Raw genomic sequence first — 23,659 nt, forward strand, 5'->3', positions numbered from 1 at the left:
CCCAGTTGCTTGCGTCAATAACGATGCAAATAAATCCAACCTTTAGCACCAAATAAATAAATAAATAAATCCAAACATTTTAGTTTCATGATCCTACGCTTCAAAAATATTAAACTTATATTAAAAATAATTTTTAATATAATAATAATTTAAACTGGACCTGAGCTCAAATTGTATTCCAATGAAAATTAATTTTATACACAATGCAATTGTAAGGAATACTCATTCGAAAAATTACTTTGATTCTCTAGAGCAATATTACCTTACAAGGTGATGAGCCAATTTATTGATTCACGTATACTAAATAAATATTAAACATATACAAATATATTGATTCTCTCAATCAAAATTACTTACGAGTGTAAAACTAATTATAAAGTTCAAGTTTTACCACGAAATTTTTTATATAGACAACTCAACAAAACCAGAAAAAGCCAAAGTTAGATTAATTAAGCTCCTCCACGAATTTTTTTAATCAAAACCATCAACTTTAAACATAAAACGAAAGAAAATGGATGCGTTAACTAGGACAAATTAAGCACAACCAAGAAATTTGAACTTAATCCCCCAAGTTTATCCGGAAACAACAAAACCTGTTGCACTGTTTATATTGTCAAAGATGCACAAGTGAGGTTCCGTTAATCAAATTGGCACTTTTCTATCGACTCCAGGTAGCATTCACCCTTGTAATAGCCATGAAATCGATCTAAAAACCACTGACGTTACCATCTTTAGGCAATAGCAAGAAACTCCAATGGCCTACGTCTATATATTCATTAGAAAACCAAAGACTGAAAATTGAATGCCATGTAAGATAAAAGAAAATGAGAGAAGAAAATCTAACAGATGTTTCTCAATGCAAAGGTACCAATACAGTTTATCTTGATAGTAAAAGGTTGAACATTGAGTAAAAGCATAACTAAATTGTAAGTATCAGCAAATGAAAATTAATGGTTGAATGCAGTTCCTCCCCTGAAAGAAACTAGGCTCTCTGCATACATTGCTAGCTCTAATGCAGTTCCTTCAAATTGGAGTGTCTTTATCTCTTTGTTTTCTCGATGATGCCACGCCAGAAATTTGCTTTCTTCGTTAACAAGGAAGATTTCACCATCGCTGCCCACTCCTAATGGTATAGTGGCAGGAGGAAAAGATTCAATGGTGAATAATTTTGTCCAAGAGTTCTTTAGACCAAGTTCACCCAACACCCATACATCATAGCAGCCATATCTCACATAATAATCATGACAAAGTAACACACCAAGTGATCCGTTGATTTCCATTAAATAGGTAAGATAGCGTGTTGTTCTACAGTTCTTACCCAATCTCCCATCAGGGAATGGTGTTGTAACGAAAACTTCATTACTCATGTCAAATGAGAGGAGCAATTCTTCACTATCAACAACTGCCAAACAGTGATAAAATCCGTTGGAGTAGACTTGATCGATCCCATAACAACTGAAGAATTCAGCAGTTAAGTTGTCATTGAACTTTCTCCAAGAATCAGTAGTTAAGTTGTACAAAGCAACTCGGTTACCTCGGGGGACTCTGTCGAAATCACCCTCCCAAAATGTGTCAATCCTAATTACTTTATACTCATCTCTCTTGGAATCATAACCCAGACCAGCTACATCAATGGTATTTTCAGAGCTTGGTGGACCCTCAAAAGGACACATAGGGAGAATTTTAAATTCCTTAGTCGCAATGTTCCACAAAAGAATACCACTAAAACAGTCACAAAGACAAATTATGCCATTGCAATGACCTAGGATATTTATATGTATCGGATCATCAGTAAAGGATGGTATATCAAGATTGGCAACAACATCAAGAGTTTGATTGGAAATAAAAGAGACCATAGCCTTTCTCTGTGAAAAATTCACTTGTTTCATGAGGAGACAGGTCTTGTTTTTACTAAAAGAATAGTGGGCCGTAATAAATTGAGGGCTTTGAATCAAGCAACACCAAGACTTACCAACACACCTGAATCGCTTTAGAGATTTGACAGGCAATCTTGCCAGAATATCCACCACAATATCTTCAGGCAACGAATGGGTGATCGCGGCTGCAGCCATTGATGATCTTCCTTGACGGTGTCCTCCTGTGCGTGTGTAAACGAGAGATTTGAGTATATGCAATACTTTCAAAGGGATGGGAAAACTCATGTGATTTGATTTTATGCAGCGTAAATGGTAACTGACATTTGACAGGTAACGCCCCTTGCAAGTCGTCTGGCATTCTATTGGGTTATTTATTGTACCAACTATTAAATTTAAGAAAAGTGACGTCATTGCTTAACTGTTAAGTAAGCGGTTGTTTAAACATCCGGATTAATTAAAATGGATTTCGAGTTTTGTTCGGATGTTCCTAATTTTGATGGTTTGAGCTTTTTAATCAGAGTTGTTGGATATTGGACTTGTGCAAACTTCGTAGTCTTGAGTCCAAATTTTCCAATCTAAAATCACATTGGCCGAATTTAATTTCAATCCACTTCTATTTAAATGGGTCTTTTGTGCTTAAAAGTTAAAAAGCCTATGCCATTCGGAGCTTAAAAGCCCAAATTTCCAAATTCATGCTATTAAATTAGTGTTTTAATTAAATGAAAGGTAAGGGGCAAACTCCGGTGTACAAAGCTAATGCTCTCCGTTTTATGAGAGTTGATGTGAAATCTATAGTATTTTAATTAAATAAATAATTTAATTAACTAATTAATGAAAATTAAATAAAAAAAGGAATAAAAATTCTAATAAAATAAAAATAAGAAAAAATTAAAAAATAAAATAAAATTAAACGCGGATGCCATGCACGAAACCGCCAGCAACAGTGTCTGCCAACCCTGCAATTCAGCCACCCTATCCATCGAACCGCCAAGCCACCCTCTAGCCATCATTGAAGTCGAAATTAAGCTGCCAACAACCCTCCTTCTTACTCGGCATATTTCTACCTACTTTTTGGTTTTTCTCATGAACCTAAAATCTGAAACTACTTATAAAAGTGAACAAAGAAATCAACAGAAGCCATGCTACACAATGACAATTAATAAAAATCAAGTACAATCATCGAAATATGTTGACCTATATATGTCGAAAGTTTTCAATCATGGCTCATTGTATGTGGCATTTCTTGTGAGATTTCACCATAAGAGTTAATAATTGTGATTTTAAAAAACGTTAATAGGTTTAAATATCATATATAAAACATTGTGTTTGAAAACGTTTTTAATGGTATATTTTCATAAATAATTTAGTTTGACATTTTTCATGTTACAATTTCATGTATTAAAAAACAAATTATTATAAACTTTAATAAATAAATTATTATGTTTTTGTTGGTACAACTCTTGAAACCATATTGTCAATTCCATTTGCACATTTGTTATGATTTTATGTTATAAAATTAATCGTGCAAAGCACCGACATAAAAACTTAGTTACATAATAAAATTATTTTTTTAAAATTAAATTATTATACATGTATTAAATTATACAAAATTAAATTAACTAATTAAAAGTTAACATTCCTCTTAAAATTTTATTTAAATTACTAAAAATTTCTCAAATATCTATTTCCCATCCATATTTACTTTTCCCTCAAATCATTCACCAAAATCGAAAAAAAAAAATCAATTTTAACCTTTAAAACCATGTGAAATGTATCAGTCTTACCAAATTCTTCCAAACCTATTTTCTTCTTTTCTCGCTAGTAGTAGAGCATGCCAGCATAGTTTTCAGCTTGCCAAATGCCAATCCCATTTTTCTCTGTTTCTTGTTCCTCTTCTGTCTCTACTTTTCTTCCCCATTTTGAGTCACCAAACACAACCAACCACCCTCATGTCTTGCTCAAATCCTCACTGTCTCTCATTGGAAAGATTTTAAACCGACATGTCTCATTTATCTATCCCTCTCAAAATCAAAATTGGATAAGACAACACAGAGCATAGCCGAGAGTCGACGGGTACGGAGGTTATATGAGAACTTTTTTTTTAAACCATCCGCGACTCAAATTTTTAAAAATGGGTATTTGTGTTTTTGCCATGAATTAATTTCTTTTTTCTTAAAGTTTGATTAAGGCTTAAATTTATTGGATTTTAATTTAATTGTTTGAAGTTAGGGTGGGTTTTCTTCTTTGGTTTGATTTTGTTTATTGTATGAGTTGATTTAAAAAATATGAAAAATTACTATAGCATCTCGATATAATAATTATTGATCGTTATGCCATTATTTGATGTTACAAAACTCCATTGTGAGTGTAATTACCGTTCACAACCCCATCGTAGGTGAATAATGATGGCAGAAAGTGTCGCTACTACTAAATAGAAGCCGCAATTCTTTTAATAAAAACAATACATGCCTCCTCATCAAATATGAAAATTATATACATGGAAAGAATATGGTCCCTTTTATCAAAGTTCATTTAAGTGACTAAAATAGGGGGGAAAATAGATATATTCTAGTAGGGTGGGGCCTTTAGTCTAATTTAGTCTAATTGAACTCAAGCTAACGCTGCTGGTGGAGGCCAACTGTTGGATACTATTGTAAAATAACCTTTTCATGAGGCATTTATTATGTAATCTTTAATAATGCATATAAGTGTAACCAAAATAATAATAATAATAATGCATATAAGAATTATATAGAATTTTTTATCTAGATATATATTTGGAATTAAAATATGTAATTATAAATCTTGGACCGTCTAATTCTTGGTCAATAGCTTGCTACTAGATATCATGTAAGTACTCCTACTGAGAGCTCTAAAATTTAAACATCATTTATAATTTATATATGTTAATACTAACGACTAGCAAAATTATTTGGCAAATTTTGATGGTGCTTTACTTGATTAATGAGCTACTCTTTTGAAATGACGTGGAGCAAAAAACTACCCCTTAGTTAACATCACAATATGTGCATTAACAAAGAAAATTTTTTATTAAAAAAAAAATCAAAATTAATCTATTCACTCTATCGATCATCAAATTAAAAAAACCTGATTTAAAAAGATAAAATTATTGTTTTTTATAGTAATTTACTCATAGTGCAAGCCTACGATTTCGCTTGTTTGAAAATGATTTTAGATATCTCAATTATCAATAGCATTATTACCATACATAAGGTAATTATTACCACAGGATTTATATTCACCCGGTTGCTTGCGTCGATAGCGATGCAAATAAATCCAACCTTTAGCACCAAATAAATAAATAAATCCAACCTTTTTAGTTTCATGATCCTAGGCTTCAAAAAGATTAAACTTAAATTAAAAATAATTTTTAATAAATTATTATAATTCAAACTGAACCTGAATTCAAATTGTATTCCAATGAAAATTAATTTTATACACAATGCAATTGTAAGTAATTCTTGTTCGAAAAATTATTTTGACTCTCTAGAGCAATATTACCTTAAATAGTGATAAGCCAATTTATTGATTCACGTATACTAAATAAATATTAAACATATACAAATATATTGATTCTCTTAATCAAAATTACTTACAAGTGCAAAACTCATTATAAAGTTTAAGTTTTACAACTCAACAAAACCAAAAAAGGCCAAAGTTAGACTAATTAAGCTCCACCACGAATTTTTTTAATCAAAACCATCAACTTTAAACATAAAACGAAAGAAAATAGATGCGTTAACTAGGACAAATTAAACACAACCAAGAAATTTGTACTTAATTCCCCAAGTTTATTCGAAAACAGCAAAACCTGTTGTACTGTTTATATTGTCAAAGATGCACAAGTGAGGTTCCGTCAATCAAATTGGCACTTTTCTATCGACTCCAGGTAGCATTCACCCTTGTAATAGCCATGAAATCGATCTAAAAACCACTGACGTTACCATCTTTAGGCAATAGCAAGAAACTCCAATGGCCTACGTCTATATATTCATTAGAAAACCAAAGACTGAAAATTGAATGCCATGTAAGATAAAAGAAAATGAGAGAAGAAAATCTAACAGATGTTTCTCAATGCAAAGGTACCGATACAGTTTATCTTGATAGTAAAAGGTTGAACATTGAGTAAAAGCATAACTAAATTGTAAGTATCAGCAAATGAAAATTAATGGTTGAATGCAGTTCCTCCCCTGAAAGAAACTAGGCTCTCTGCATAAAATGCTAGCTCTAATGCAGTTCCATCAAATTGGAGTGTCTTTATCTCTTTGTTATCTCCATGATGCCACGCCAGAAAGTTGCTTTCTTCGTTAACAAAGAAGATTTCACCATCGCTGCCCACTCCTAATGGTGTAGTGGCAGGAGGAAGAGATTCAATGGTGAATAATTTTGTCCAAGAGTTCTTTAGACCAAGTTCACCCAACACCCATACATCATAGCAGCCATCTGTCACATAATAATCATGACAAAGTAACCCACCAAGTGATCCGTTGATTTCCATTAAATAGGTAAGATAGCGTGTTGTTCTACAGTTCTTACCCAATCTCCCATCAGGGAATGGTGTTGTAACGAAAACTTCATTACTCATGTCAAATGAGAGGAGCAATTCTTCACTATCAACAACTGCCAAACAGTGATAAAATCCGTTGGAGTAGACTTGATAGTTCCTATAACTATGGAAGAATTCAGCAGTTAAGTTGTCATTCAACTTTCTCCAAGAATCAGTAGTTAAGTTGTACAAAGCAACTCGGTTACCTCGGGGGACTTTGTCGAAATCACCCTCCCAAAATGTGTCAATCCTAATTACTTTATACTCATCTCTCTTGGAATCATAACCCAGACCAGCTACATCAATGGAATTTTCAGAGCTTGACGGACACTCTAAAGAATACACTACATCAATGGTATTTTCATAGCTCGGCGGACGCTCAAAAGGACACATAGGGAGAATTTTAAATTCCTTAGTCGCAATGTTCCACAAAAGAATACCACTAACACTGTCACAAAGACAAATTATGCCATTGCAATGACCTACGATTTTTATACTTATTGGATCATCAGTAAAGGATGGTATATCAAGATTGGCAACAACATCAAGAGTTTGATTGGAAATAAAAGAGACCATAGTCTTTCTCTCTGTAAAATTCACATGTTTCATGAGGAGACAGGTCTTGCTTTTACTAAAAGAATAGTGGGCAGTAATAAATTGAGGGCTTTGAATCAAGCAACACCAAGACTTACCAACACACCTGAATCGCTTTAGAGATTTGACAGGCAATCTTGCCAGAATATCCACCACAATATCTTCAGGCAACGAATGGGTGATCGCTGCTGCAGCCATTGATGATCTTCCTTGACGGTGTCCCCCTGTGCGTGTGTAAACGAGAGATTTGAGTATATGCAATACTTTCACAGGGATGGGAAAACTCATGTGATTTGATTTTATGCAGCGTAAATGGTAACTGACATTTGACAGGTAACGCCCCTTGCAAGTCGTCTGGCATTCTATTGGGTTATTTATTGTACCAACTATTAAATTTAAGAAAAAGTGACGTCATTGCTTAACTGTTAAGTAAGCGGTTGTTTAAACATCCGGATTAATTATAATGGATTTCGAGTTTTATTCGGATGTTCCTAATTTTGATTATTTGAGCTTTCTAATCAGAGTTGTTTGATATTGGACTTGTGCAAACTTGATAATCTTGAGTCCAAATTTTCCAATCTAAAATCACATGGGCCAAAATTTAATTTCAGTCCGTTTCTAGTTAAATGGATCTTTTGTGCTTAAAAGTTAAAGTCATTTGAGGCTTAAAGCCCAAATTTCCAGACTCATGCAATCAAATTAGTGCTTTAATTAAATGAAAGGTAAGAGGCAAACTTCGGAATACAATGCTAAAATTTCTCATTTTACGAGAGTTAGGTTGAGATCTATAGCATTTTAATTAAATAAATAATTTAATTAATTAATGAATATTAAATAAAAAAGGAATAAAAAATTTAATAAAATAAATATAAAAACAAATTGAAAGAAAATCAAATCACAAGCAGATACCGTACATGAAACCACCAGCAACAATGCCTACCAGCCCTGCAATTCAGCCAACCTATCCCTTGAATCGTCAAGCCACCCTACCAGCCATCATTGCAGTCGAAATTAAGCTGCCAACAACCCTCTTTCTTACCCCGCATATTTCTACCTACTTTTCGTTTTTTCTCATGAACCTAAAATCTGAAACTACTTATAAAAGTGAACAGAGAAATCAACAGAGGGGGAAATTTTGAAAAAGAAAAAAAAAACTTCAAAAACAAAATCTGTTACCATCACCACCAGTACCCTTGTGCTACTAGCACACCTACTTAGCAAAAAACCCAAACTCGTCACCAATTTCATCTAAAAGCCATCAAAGCTATACCATGACCACCATCATCCACCCAAAAGCAAACACAAAAAACCCCTTCAACCCTTTGCTCACCGAAACCACCACACCCACCTAAATAGCCAAATACGCAGAACCTTCATCAAATTCCATCTGGAATAAAAAAGTCCTACTCTATTTTCATTCGAAAACCATCACAAAAAAACCAAAAAGAAAATAATTTCCCTAAAACCCAAAAAATACACTATCAAAAGTAAAAAAAGGCAATAAATGAGAAGAGTAAAAGATAGAGATTTTTGTTGGTTTTGGCAGCTAATCGGCCATGAGTATTCTTGGAATTTTTTGACTTGGATCTAGGTAGCATACAGATACTCAATCTCTCGTTTACTTACACACAGTGAGGAAGATTATTAATGGCTGCACTAACAATCACCCATTCGTTGCCTGAAAATGTTGTGGAGAAGAATTTTGGTTAAACTCATGGTTACGTTTTCGGTCACATTAAATTTATTATGATTGTGAATGTAATAATAATTATCGGTGTAACGGATACAATAACAATAGATACTTTCGTTGTGATTGTAAATTTTTTTTATTTTATATAACTATAAACATCTTGTTTTACTCAAAGTCCAAACTTGGATTTTTAATTTATTTTTTTTATTTTATTTTTATTAAATTTATGTATACATATGTTATTTTTTATTTCTTTATTTATTTTTGTTATTTTTAATTTTATTTAATTTTTTTGATATCCTTATCTTCAAATTTCATTTATATTTTCTTTAAATTATCTAATTATTTAAAAAAAATCAAATAGATAAAGTTTGGGTGATATTATCTTAGGTGATAAACGATATGATTGATTTTAGAAGATAATCTAAGTGTTTGTTTGAAATAAATTTAATTCTAATTGAATTGGGATTCTGCTAAATCTCCCTCTATAAATAGACTTGAAATCATCACAAAATGATCACACACACAACAATAAGCATGGTAAACAATAAGAGATAGTATTTTAACAAGAAAGATAGCAGCAACAAATAGAGAGAAAACAAAGCGCATCCAAAATTTTGAAAGAGAAAAAAGTTTTTAGCAAAAGGATTTTTTAGAGTTTTTAAGTTGGAGAATTTAATTTGGTTTTTTTTTAAGGATTCTAGGAACTAGAAGTCTAATTTGGTGTTTTGGAGCAAATTTTTCTAAATTTCTAAAATTTTTTCTAGAAATTTTAGAATCCAACCAAAATTTCGACAGACTTCAAATTTTTCGATGACTCTTTAACAATTTTTTTCAATTTTCAACAATATTCTTCAAAAACTAACAAAGCATTCAACTGACGTTCATAAGCTTTAGAGAGAGAAGCAGAGAAAAGGAAAGAAATGAGAGAAAGAAAAAAGAAATCTAATGAGAGAAAAAACAAATTTGCAAGCTTTATAATGTCCTAGAACAATGTCGTTTTGAGTAAGGTTAAACCCTAAAATCCATGTGTTTTGCATTGACCCAACTCGAACCATACCGCACTACCCAACGACTCACAATCCTCCTAAGCTAATTGAGCTTCTAAGCCGAGCCAACTAGTCTTGAGTCGTGCCATATCCTGTTATCTTCTATTCAATTTTCAACAATATTCTTCAAAAACTGACAAAGCATTCAACCGACGTTCATAAGCTTTAGAGAGAGAAGCAAAGAAAAGGAAAGAAATGAGAGAAAGAAAAAACAAATCTAAACAAAGGAAAAACAAATTTGCAAGTTTTATAATGTCCTAGAACAATGTCATTTTGAGTAAGGTTAAACCCTAAAATCCGTGTGTTTTGCATTGACCCAACTCGAACCATATCGCACTATGCAACGACTCACAATCCTCCTAAGCTAATTGAGCTTCTAAGTCGAGCCAACTAGTCTTGAGCCGTGCCATATGCTTTTATCTTCTGTGCTTATAGCCGCATCTTCTCAGCCACTAAACCAAGTCAATCTTGTTGGTATAATTTCATTTTCATTTATTTATTTATTTTTGACTTATTTGTATATTTTCTTTATTAATTGTTTATTTGTTTATTTATTTTTATTTATTTAGTGGTTTATTTATTTATTTATTTATTTATTTATTTTATTTTATTTATTTATTTATTTATTTTATTTGATTATTTATGTATTTATTTATTTGTAAATAATTTTTATAAAAAAATAAAAAAATCTTTTCAAATAAAAATAAATTTTATCACATATTGGAGGGTTCAAATTTCTAAAAATAAATTTTTGAATAAAAAATGAATCTTACCAACATGTTGGAGGGTTCAAATTTAAAAAAAAAATGAATTTTTGAATAAAATGAACCTTACCAACATATTTGAGGGTTTAAATTCTCAAGAAATGAATTCTTCAATAGAATAAAGTCTTACCAACATATTGGGGGGCTTGTGATTTTAAAAATAAGGTTTTACCAATAGATTGGAGAACCTTATGAATTTCTCATAAAAATTAAATTTCAAGGTAAATAAAAAAAATAGTTTTCAAAAAGCCTTACCAACATATTAAAGGGTTTATGATTTTAAAAATAAGGTTTTACTAACAGATTAGAGAACTTTATGATTTTTAATTAAGATTTAAAAGAAAAAAATAGTTTCCATAAGATCCTACCAATATATTGGAGGAGAATCTTTGATAGAAAATTTTACCAATATATTAAAAGATATTTTTGAAAATAAAGTATTTTTATAATAATAGATTTTGAATCTCCAATGATGGAATTACAAACAACGTTGCAAATAACTTCTTTGTAAATTCTTAGGTGAGAAATTCTTTCTTAATTTTACTAACATATTGGAGAATTTAGAAAAGATTTTCAATATTAAGATTCTCACAAAAATTTCACTTATCACAAATAAAAAATTTTACACAAATTAAATGAATCCAACAATGAAACTTCTTCAAAATATGACAAATAGTCTCTTTAAATACTCCTGAGGTGAGAAATATACATATTGAAGTAATTTAAGGATAATTAACAATAAGTAATTATATGGTAAGATTTTTAAAGCTTTTGGATAACATGAAATCAAACTGATACTATCATTTGGATGGGGGTTATAGGGGTGCTATAACCTTTCTCATAATTAACCATACTTTCAGACTTAGTTCTAGTTTCATAGACATAAATCTACCTTTTAAATATGTCCAAGTCAAACTTGGGACTTCTTTTTAAAATGAGATAGATTCAATTAGGTGACCAATCGCATATAGACAAAAAAGATAAGTGGTGACTCCCTAAGTCGGTCTAGCAATGGCTTTACAAATCTATAAGTTATGATAGTTTGGCGGTTTCGTTGGGGATTCCAAGAGTTAGGTAAGTAAACTCGTGTTATCCAAAACTTATGTTAAAATTAAGAGTTTTTCTTTGAATGATTTATCTAGTTCTAATTATACCATATTCTATCACTTGCATTTGGATGACATGAGCTCTATACTCGAGCACTATTTTTTAAAAAAGAGTTAAGTACCTATGCTCTCGTGAGATTTCATGTCTCTATCTCGACTAGTAAAACACTCTCACTCAAATTGAATACTTTCCATTTGTAGTTTGTGATAGGTGAGGATTAAGGTGCCTTATTAGTCTATGATGGATAATTATTTAAAGAATAATTTGGGAACTATTAAAGCTAACCCAAACTGCATATAGTTAGCCTTATGAGCCTAACCAATAGGTAGAGCCATGATCGTCCTTTTTGTAGAAATGACCCAAACTTAGGACACATACCTTTTATATATAAGTTGTGCATAAACTTGTTTTATTCTTTTATTTCTTTGTACTGGATGCTGACTTTGTTCTTGTTTGTTACTTCATTTTTGCATGAATCTTGTTAACATCAATAAGATTGTAATTTTTTTTAATCATTTCATGCATCTCATTCATTCATAAATCATCGTTCATGTATTACATTCATTTCATAATATAGAATTCTTTTGTTTTATTTGGGTAACAACATAAAAGACATGGAAGAACAATTAGAAGCACCAATCCAAGCCCCATAACTTATCCAAGAATTGGGGCATAACCTACGAGAAGTAAAAATGCAACTTGCCAAGCGACTAGGAAAACTTGAAGCAACAAATACTTAAAAGTCTTCATCAACTCTAATTTGCTCACAACCACTTCATCAAGACCAAAAAGCCTCTTATGAGTCATGCCAATGCTTCTGATGACCTAATAAAAGATTAAGTCAAAAAAGAAGCAGAAAAGATAGGGTCTTCCAACTTTGCCCTGTCTCCATAAATAGACTCGTACTCAAATCCATATCCCCACTCGTTTATTCCTCAACAACCTTTTTTGGCACTTAAACAAGACCTACTCCTATTCAATCCCCACAGGTTGGCCTAAACTTATACTATTTTCTAATTACGAACAATGCTCATCAGCCCATTTAGCAATCAAATTTCCCAGTGAACCTTTGGCCTTATATACCCAGTTTTACTCTAAAACCCATACCTATAAATTCATCCATGGTTCAACCTAAAAAATCATTAAGTATATGATATAAGTAATACCCAAAACCAAATATGATATTATGACCTAAAGCCTAAAATTTCTTTTGTTTGAACCCTATCCACACACCTCTCTTATTTTCCATTTTTCTTATTTTGATTTTATCTTTTCCATCTTATTTTCTCCAACCGTCAACCTCATTCTCCCTCTTGTGATCTTGTCTCACCACTAGTTTTTAACTTTTTCCTCTCTCTTTACTTTAGTGTTCACAATCTCATATGTTTTGTCTTTCAAATCTGCCTTGCTGTCGTACCAGTGCTTACCTTTATTGCCTTCTTTACTTAGTTATTCCTTTTCACGCTCATCTTGACTTTTTTTTAAGGTTTCAATGGCATCAAAACAAGGTCAACACCTTGATTATTTTTGGATTATTTTATATATAAATATATATAAATATTTTATCTTTAATTTTTTTTATTCAAAAATTATGAAAAATCATTAGATTATTTTTATTATTTTTGGATAATTTTTGCTGATAAGTCTCTAGATTAATTTTGTTGTCATGGCCCTAAACTTATTCAAAAGTAGAAAACTGTGGAAAAGGGTTGAGAATGAACTAATATTTTAATATTATTATTGATGATCTTCATGTTCTATAGAATTATCCAAATTACCATCAGACAAATTTTTCGATGAGATTACAATTTATGATTATAAACCCACATGTGAATTGTTACAAGTTCATCAATATTTTTAGTTTTAGCTTTAGATTTGATATAACAAAAACTAAGTTCTCTAATTGTTTGACTAGATCATTTAATTTGAGCTACAATATAATTTAGGGGATTCTTGAGGATTCTTTTACAGATAATGAGAAGAGTGGAGTTTTTATGGATTAATTAATTGGTATAGCTTTCATGAATGGAAAGTAATTTTTTTATCTACAAATTACTATATTTTATATCCATATATATTAGTAGTGAAAGCAACAATTTGTTTATACTATCTTGTTTTAAAGCCAAATTGACCAATGTTCTTTGACCATTACAAGAAAAAATAATCTAGTACAACATTCATACTTTCATCATATCAAACTTGGTTGTGGTTTTAAATTTAAAAATTTTCAAGACTAAATTCTTGGGCTTAAAAGTAATAATCCAGTACAAGAAAAAATAATCCAATATTGAATTCTTGAATTTTCATCATATTCTCCCATTATTTCATGATTGTACTTGTTAGTTTATCAACTTGTTGGAAAAAGTCATTTTCTTATGTTTATATATAGCTTAACTTTTTTTTTAAGATGTTCAATGAAATGATTAATCAAAATCCTACATAAGAGGATGCTCGATCAATCCCTCAAAGAGATACACATTGAACAAAAAGTAAAGTTGTTACTATTAAATAAAAAAGAAGACAACCAAAAATATAGTCAGAGGTATGGAACCACTTCACCAAATTTACCAATGAAAAAATTGAACTCAAAACTAGATGCAATTATTGTGATAGGAAATTTTATGCTTACTCTAAAAAAATGGAACATTTGCATTAAAGAATCACATAGGTTCCTATATGAAATTCCTTGTGCTAGTGGTGATCTTTCCTAACCAGAATTAGTTTTTAACTCGGAAGGAGATGGGTCTTGAGGTACTTAAAAGTTTGATCAAGATGCCATTAGGAGAAGTGTGACTGAGATGATTATTATAGATGAGTTACCTTTTAGATTTGTGAAAATGAAAGGATTTAGGCATTGTATGGCTATTACATGTTTTAAATTTTATGTACCATCACAATGGACTGTTGCTAGGGATTGTTATCAAATTTATGTAAATGAAAAAACTTCTCTAAACAATTCTTGAAATCATTTTCGACAAGAGTGTCTCTTATCACTGACATATAGATCTCATTGCAAAAAGTCAATTATATGTGTCTTACAGCTCACTTTATAGACAATGATTGGAAACTTAACAAAAAGATATTAAATTTGTATCCCTTTTTTAGTCATAAAAGTAAGGCTATTGGTAGGACAGTTGAAAAATACTTGCATGATTAGGTGATTGATAAAGTTTTTACTATTATAGTTGATAATACTAGTTCCAATGATGTTGCAATCTCATACTTGAAAAAAAAATTTAACAATGCAACTAATATTTTAAGAGGTAAATATCTTCATTTAAGATACATTGTTCATATTGTTAACCTTATTGTGAGTGATGGGTTAAAGGAAATGAGTGATTCAATTGCTCATGTTAAAGGGATAGTTAGATATGTAAGACAATCACCTTTTAGGTTAGCCAAATTTAAAGAGTGTGTTGCCAATGAACACATTCAAAGTAAGAACTTGTTGTGCTTGGATGTTTGCACTAGGTGAAATTCCACATACTTGATGTTGGAACAAGCTCAAAAGTTTGAAAGGGCTTTCGAGGCTTTTGATGATGTTGACTCTTATTAAAAAAGTGAGCTCGTGTTGGGAGAAGGGGTGTCTAATTAAAATGATTAGGCAAGTATTAGAAGATTATGTCCTTTTTTTGCAAAAATTTTATAACCTCACAATTAGAGTTTCAAGTTTTTTATGTCACCATTAATAATTTTCTTAAAGATATTTGTGGTGCTTATGGTATTTTTCAAGATTGGTAATTGAATGTTGATGTTAAGTTGAATGCAATGACTAAAAGAATGAATGATAAGTATGACAAGTATTGGGGGAATATATAGAAAATGAATATGTTACTTTATATTGCTTCCATTCTTGATCTTAGGAAAAAATTGCTTTTGTGGAGCTTTGTTTTATGAAGATGTATTCTTATGACCAAACTTTAATGATGATAAAAAAAAGTGACAGAACCTATAAATGAATTATATGTTGAATAAAAAATCCTGTTGCAACCTCAATCTGAACAAGTTGGTGAAAGTAGCCATGCACCTATAAACTTGAAATTGGGAATCTATGTGACTCACAAGCTATTATGGCTGAATTTAGGAGGTTTAAGAAATAACAAGGTAGAGAAGAGAATAAATCAAAGTTGGAGAAGTATTTGAATAAGGAGCCTAATGCTATAGGAGGTTGAAAATAGTTATGAAAAGAACTTAAGTGCGAGTTTGGACTCGGGATAGCTGGTAATGGTTGTTTGAAGCTGGGTGACTCCTTCTTGGAAATCAAACTTTTGAGCGTAGTCATTTATGTGGCTAGTTCACTTATTCCTCTCTTAAGTTCGCCTAAACTTTGGTCATTATTTAGATTATCCAATTTCTTAATATGCTTTAGAAAAGTGCTAGAACTAACAAAAGCCGATTGATCTTGACTTAATGGAATCATAAGTGACAACGATCATTGAGGAGCAACAAACTCAACCATACCATTACTTGTAACCATTTCTATCAATTGAGCAATCTGTTGTTTCATCTCCTAAAGCTTGAGCCAAAATTCCTCTTGATTCAACTCCAAAGCACTAATCCTTGCTTCCAATTGATCTCCCATTTTTGTCACTCTAATTCCCACCAAGACAAACATTTTATTCCAAGACTTAGACCAAAAATTTTAGATTAGTACCCTTATTGAATGAATGCCACAAAAATAATTTCTAACTTACATGACACACAAAGTATCTTTATGAATACATAAATATGATGACTAAAGAATGTCATGAAATGCATAAATGCCTATGACAATGGATTTTTATATGTACAAAGACCTAAATGAAAATTGTTGTCAACCATGAATGTGTATGCAAGGAATGTAATGTTAAGGATGGTGTGATATTAGATGCAATGTATGTTCTATAAAACCCTACCATTCATGAATCCATATGCACGAAATGTTATATGAGTCATGAAATATATACCTATAATTAATGCAACATACTTGCATGGAATGCATAAACCTATCAAGTGCACATTATATTTTTACATGGAATGCAATGCTTGTGTTATGTCAACCTAATGAAACTGACACTACCTTAAAATATGTAATGAAATAGAGTGTGTGCACTACCTATTAAGATGTATATGGAAAGCATGTATCATTTATCAACATGTGCATAGCATGGGATGCATGTATTATCCATTGACGTGGATAAGATGTAATGTATCTATTATCTTAATATGATGCAAATAGGATGGGGTACATGAAAGATGAAACAATATTCGAAAAAAAAAATTAGAAAGAAAAACACTTTACTAGAACTTGAAAATTAATTTTTATTTGGCCAATAAACAAAGAATTTAAGAGAAAACTTTAATTTTTGAAAATTTTATCTTTTGTTTTTTTGCTTGTTGGATAATGCTAAAAAAAATCATTCTATTCTAAAATATTTTATGAAATGAAAATTTTGGACAATTACGAAATGAATAAACTACATGTTCAAAGAAAAAAAAATTCTAATACAATGCTTTTTTTTTATTGTCTATTTAAAAAAAACATATTTAGGTTATTTCTATAAAAAGGTCAGTAGAGCTCTACCCTAGGCAAGCTTCTTATAGCCCAAGATATGCTAGGTTAAGATTTATATAACTAAAGGTTTCCAGACTATTCCTTACATCAATGTCCGTTATAGACGAGTAAGGCTCCCACATTCTCACGCATTACAGGCTACCAACAAAAAGGGTTCAATCTGAATGGAAGTATTTCACCTACAAATACAGAGGTTATCAGCTCACAATAGCATAATTACTTTACTTCCTCCTAAAAGGAATGGAGCCCGAGTCCAAAGCTCATGCATGTAAGTGCATATACAAAAGTGTGCAAAGTAACATATTAATCAAAATATCATAAATAAATCATAAGCACAAAATCAAAACAAAATAATAACTAACATACAATTTATTTTATTTATTAACATGTATATATATATATATATATATTAAAAAATTATAATAAAGGGAATTAAAATAAACATCAAGTAAAACCAATTAAATCCAATAATTATTAATAGCACATAATTAAAATTTTTTAACTTACTCTCAAATTGTCCCCATTGGAGTCACTAAGCTGTTGTAACAGTTTTGAGATCGCCAGATGTAAATAATTTTAAAATTGAGAAAAAATGAGAGAATTGCAACCAATCTTTTTTAGGGTGTGATTAGCCACCCAAAAGTCTATCTTTTTAATAAGACTATAAAAGCAGGTTTAAAGTTTCTCAAAAAGATAAATTTTGGTCTACAAAAAATTAGGTTAGGCTTAGGAGTCAGTTACGTGTAGGGAAATATTAACACCCCCACAACATCCATAAAGTGGTACCAATTAATCATGCGTTATTTTTTATGTTGGATAAAATGGTTTTGATTTGAAATCTAATACTAACTCATTTCATAAAAAAATAAATTTTTGTCAAAACTCTTTATTTAGGAATATTAAAGAAATCCTTAAGTTAGAGAATTATCTTAAAATTCTCTAACATCTAGGCATAATTTAAAATAATTATTTTCGCTTAAGATTTAACAAAATACTCCTTAAAATAAGAATAACACTCTTGGTGGAAGATAATTATTGGTGACTCTCCAACATCTAGGCAAAGTACAAAGAATTATTTCCTTTGGAATGTTATTTTTGTTTTATTTTATAATATCACAATTTTAAAATATGTATTTTCTCTTTTTTTTTGTAAAACATTTTATATGAGAAATTAAATAATGGCATTATCAGGTAACAAATAAAAATTAAAGATGGAGAAATGCAAAATGAGTGCCAACAATAATATAATGATGCCAATGTATATTATGCAAGATAATGAAATGAAATTTTCAAAAAAAATGGATTCTTAAATATAATGAGACCACCTTGACTCTTCAACATCTAGGTAAAGTTTAAGTGCGACTATTTATATTTAAGATCCCATTTTATTAGTATACTTTTTATTTATTAGTTATCAATTCATTGTTAAAGTGAATTAAAGACTCATGAGAAAAACTTAATGGAATAAAGTTTCTTAAATACCCCATCGTCTAGGTGGCATTCGAGAACAAATTACTTTACTTTGAGATTTTCACAATCCTTAAACTTTCAGAATGGTTTTGGACTTGGGTATAAATCAAAGTTTTAAAGTTTGGTGACTTTTGACTGATGATTCAGGATTGTGTACCAAAGTTAGGGTTTTAGGTTTTGAGGTTTGAGATTTTGGATTTTAAGATTTTAAGATTTTAGGGTTCTAAGGTTATGGTTTTGACATTTAGGGTTTAAAGGGTTTAGAGTTTTAATTTTAGGGTTTGAGGGGTTTAGGTTTTTTTTTAAGGTTTAGGGTTTTGATATTAAAGGTTTGGAAGTTTGGGGTTTAGGATTTTGGTTTTAGGGTTTGGAGGGTTTAGGGTTTCAATTTGCAAGTTTGAGGTTTGGGGCATTCATTTTAGGGTTTAAAGGGTTTAGGGTTTTAATTTTAAGATTTGGAGTTTTGGATTTTGATTTTAAGGTTTGGGGTTTAGGGTTTAGTTTTAGGATTTGGAGGGCTTAAACTTTAGTTTAAAGGTTTAGAGGGTTTGGGGTTTCAATTTTTTAGGTTTAGAGGATTTAGGATTTAGTTTTTTTTTTTAAGTTTAAAAACACAAACATCTTTAAAAAATTCTCAACATCTAGGTAGACTTTCAAAACAAGTTGGGTTTTTATAATTTTTTAAATTTAGTAAAAAAATTTTCATATATTTTCTTTTTATAACAACTTATTATCAATAAATTACTAATTTATTTAGTAGTTTTTTATAATAATTCTCCAACATCTATGTGAAATTATTATTATTTAAAACATGATTGTATTTTTTCCAACATCTAAGCAGAAAAATTTTCCTTATTACTAGTTTGTTTTATAATTAATTTTATTATTTATTATTTATTTTTATTTTTATTTAACACTTAGTTTATTAAAAAACATTAAATGGAATTAAAAGTTTTGAAATCATTTTTATTATTATCATTATTGTTGTTGTTATTATTAATTATTATTATAAAACAACAAATATTTATTCTAATAAATTCCAAAAGTTTTAAAACATGCATAAATATCAATAATAATAAAGTTTAAAATGATATAAATAATATAAAAAAATATAAAAAATTTTACCTGAACTGGACTGTCAACGTCGATTCGACTGGATCGAAAAAAGGGATGGTTTGGCAAGTGGTTCAGTTGAATCAGGTGAGGGGCAATTCGACAAGCGGTTCAATTGAATCAGTTTAGGGCTGGTTGAAGGATAGGTCATCAGGTCAGGTCACGCAAATCCCAAATCGAGTTCAGTTCCACGCGTAGATCCTCATTGGCCTACAACGACATTGTTTTAGGCTTTGGTTTTCTATATAAAACCAAAAAAATTTTTAAACTCATTTTATTCTTTCTACTAAAAAAAATTCAGAGATAAAAAAAATCTCTCTATCTCGCACCAACCGCCACCTGAGGTCATTGCCAACAGTCGCTATCAGTGGTCACCGATGGCAAAAAAAATGCCAAAATGCTCCAAGAAATTCTTCTCAATGTCCTCTTTTCAAATCTAATCTCCTTTTCACCAGGATCAGCTCCGATAAAAGCAAATAGGGGCTTGAAGTTTTCAGTCTCTTTTTTTTTATAAAACCAAAACTGATGACTTTTTTTCTTTTTTTTTTTAGGTAGCTCTTTGGCGCTAATGGTTCTTCCCTATGGGAAGGATTGTGTTTTTCTTATTTCGAGTTTTTTTTTTGTTTTTTTTTTTTTGGTTTTTTGGTGGGTTGAGAGTTTAGATTTCTAGGTATGGAATGGCTTGAGGTTTCTGAGCGTGAGAGCTTAGGTTTCTAGGTATAAAAGCTAGGGATTGCTGGGTCTATGTTTGGGATAGTGGATAGAGTAAAAGATGGCTGTAGGAGCTATAGAAATGGTTAGTCTGGTGGCTGCAAGAGTGACTAGAGGTATGGTTAGGGTAGGCCGTAGGGGTGGCTATAGGGGGTGGTTGGTGCTAGTGGTGCCATGCACTGCACTTAGGCATTAGCCCCCCCGCCCCCTTTTTTGTTATGTTCTTCTTTTTTTTTAACACTATTAAACCAATATTAATATTTTATTATTAATTTTTTTCTATTATTATTTTTTCTTTTATAATTATTAATAATTTTAATATTAATAAATAAAAAACCAAAAACGTGATTTAAAGCTTCAATAGACCCGGATAAAATTCGATATCTATAGTAGATATGAATCTACCTTTTAAAGATGCCTAAGTCAAATTTGAGACTTCTCTTTAAAATAGGATAGATTTAATTAGGTGACCAATCACACTTAGATTAAAAAAAAATTAGTGGCTACTCCTTAAAGTTAAATCTAGCAATAGATTTACAGATTTATATGTTATGATAGTAACTTATCATAAAATGAACTAAATAATTATTATAATCATAATAACATTTATTTATGATATTTAAAGCAATTTATTACATTTTAATTCTTTCATTTATATGTTAAAATAAAATTTTTAGTTACAACTCAAATTAATAAATATATCTGACATGTTCATTAATATATTCATAAATTTTATGGATATGAATGTTATAAATACATATTTAATCTTATTAGGAAAAATGATGATGAACATAAAAATTTTCTTTTATAAAATATGACTATTAGGGGTAAAGGATTAAAATATCTTCCTTGAACATAGATCCTTGTATTTTATCATTAAATCAAATACACAAGTACAACATTTTAAATAATTAATTAACAAAAATGTTAATAATATCAAAATCATATATCATATTTTATATATATAATTCAAATATTTTGTAATAAATGCCAAGTCCTTTTACATAAATTTTAAACCCATATCTCTTACTTTTATCACATTAAACACAATAGACTTTGGTTATCTAATTTTTTATGGATTTTTGTACTTTTGATTTTCTTCTATTTATGTTCTTTGAAATCACTTTTTGTTAAAATTTATTAAAATTTTTAGTTTTCTAATATTAATGTCTTTGACTATTGATTTTCTTGTGATTTATGATTTTCATCAAAATGGACTTTGGATTGTCTAACTTTTTTATGGATTTATTGCCTTTGATTTTTTTTCTATTTATATTCTTTAAAATCATTATTTGTTAAAATTTATTGAAACTTTTAGTTTTCTAATATTAATGTTTTTTACTATTGATTTTCTTGTAACTTATAATTTTTTTATCTTGTTTTTATTAAGAGTATTTCATGCTTGTATTTTTATAGATTTTTTACTTTTGATTTTCTTCTATTTATTTTCTTTAAAACACTTATTTGTTAAAATTTATTAAAATTTTTAGTTTTTATAGATTTATGACTTTTGATTTCTATTAAAGTGGTGTTATCCTACATTTAATGGATATCTAATTTTCTATAATCTGATATTCAGGTTCAGCCCCTCCACTTATAATCACTTGGTTTTAAGTTAGATGTTTAACATGGTATCAAGCTAAGATTTCTTTCTGTTGCTCTTTCTAAATTTGTAACTTAAAACCATTTTGTTGAACATTCAATTAAATGTTTACCATGTTACTTTTTTGTAATTTATTATGAAATTTTGTGTTTTCGTTTTCTTCTTTAAAATAATTTTTAATTTAATTTTTCACTAGATATTATTTTTGTTGTTATTGGCATAGGTTTATCTCATCATCAAACTATTGATAACAAGTCCATAAAATATATGGTATTATGCCTTCAAGATTTAAGATATTGTTTTTGTTTTAATATTTTTTTATATTTGCAATGTTATAAAAGGGATTATTTATTTTAAAAAATAAATTTTATTTAATCATTTTTCAGTGAAGGTTTACAATCTTTATTTTGTGGGACAAGTTTGTTTCTGAATTTGAAGAGAAGCATTTAGCTTTGGGAAATAAACCTCAAATTGTTATACTTACTTCTTTGATTGCTAAGAGTTTTTAAGGTTAGTCAATGTGTAAAAAATTGTGAAATTAATCTCTGGTAGTTATAGTTATTTATATGATTTTTAATAGTCTATCTAGGTTTGTTAAAATTTAATAATTTTTTTCTGATATGGCATCATTTTCTTTTTCAAAGTCAAATAAAATTTACATGGACAACACTATTTATGAAATAGTTCAATTTAAGCTAGGTTTGATGTGAGTCTTTTATGCCATTTTTATTATTTGATTTTGGTTTATTATTGTTATATTTTTTTCAAAGCAATTGGAGATTTTTAAATTTTTTTTTAAAAAAATTGTTTTAGCAAGATTGTAATAAATTGAAGATTTGAACAAAAGTCATGAGTTGTTAAGTCGATCAAATCTTCCAAGATCAAATAAATAATTCTTGAGATGAAACAACTTTGTCAATCTACTACCAGTAAGGTTACCAATTTGTATTATATCTTATTGTTAATAATTATAGTTTAATTTCTATAGTGACAGTGATACTTTTTATTTTAAACTGGTATTGTCTTTTTATTGCTTTTCAAGGTGAATCTTATTTGATTACAACTTCAATAGTTTAAATACAAATGCGGGATGTATGGTGGTATGCATATTGTGGTGTTACATGTAAGAAAAAAGTTGTCCCTATGGATAGTTATATGTCGTGCCTTAAGTGCAACAAACTTTTTAATATCTTAAACCAAGGCAATATATTGAAAGTGTACATTTAAAAAAAAAATTCACTTTGTCCTAATTGGTTGTTATCGATATAGTTTTATAGATTTCGTATTTATATCGATGTTGAAGATTTGAGTGGGTCTACAACCTTTCTCTCATTTAATGATGTTGTTTCCAACTTTTTGAATGTCACTATTGATGAATTAGTATCTTCTCAATCAAATGTAAAACATGTTTCATATTTTTAATCTCCTAAAATTTTTATACTTATGTTCTTTAGTTCATTTGGTAAATCATTGTTTATCATTTTGAAAGGAAAATACTAATGATTATGTCTTATCTTTTACGTCAATCTCATTGGATCTAATTTTGTTTTTGACTAAAGA

General features: G+C 29.7%; 2 protein-coding genes across 2 annotated transcripts; both read right to left on the bottom strand.

Annotated features, from left to right (window-relative positions):
• Positions 1–871: 871 nt before the first annotated feature.
• LOC111292691 (F-box protein CPR1-like) lies at positions 872–2,084 on the bottom strand. The gene has a single exon (XM_089767312.1). The coding sequence runs from the start codon at positions 2,070–2,072 to the stop codon at positions 948–950; it is 1,125 nt and encodes a 374-aa protein (XP_089623438.1). The 5' UTR covers positions 2,073–2,084; the 3' UTR covers positions 872–947.
• A 3,605-nt stretch (positions 2,085–5,689) lies between these two features.
• Positions 5,690–7,373, bottom strand: LOC111293388 (F-box protein CPR1-like). The gene has a single exon (XM_089767313.1). It carries the CDS (start codon positions 7,324–7,326, stop codon positions 6,064–6,066), a length of 1,263 nt encoding a protein of 420 aa, XP_089623439.1. The 5' UTR covers positions 7,327–7,373; the 3' UTR covers positions 5,690–6,063.
• Positions 7,374–23,659: the final 16,286 nt, after the last annotated feature.

This window comes from Durio zibethinus, chromosome 10, assembly GCF_047325235.1.
Source record: "Durio zibethinus cultivar Kanyao isolate XHJ-2024 chromosome 10, ASM4732523v1, whole genome shotgun sequence".
Classification (NCBI taxonomy): domain Eukaryota; kingdom Viridiplantae; phylum Streptophyta; class Magnoliopsida; order Malvales; family Malvaceae; genus Durio; species Durio zibethinus.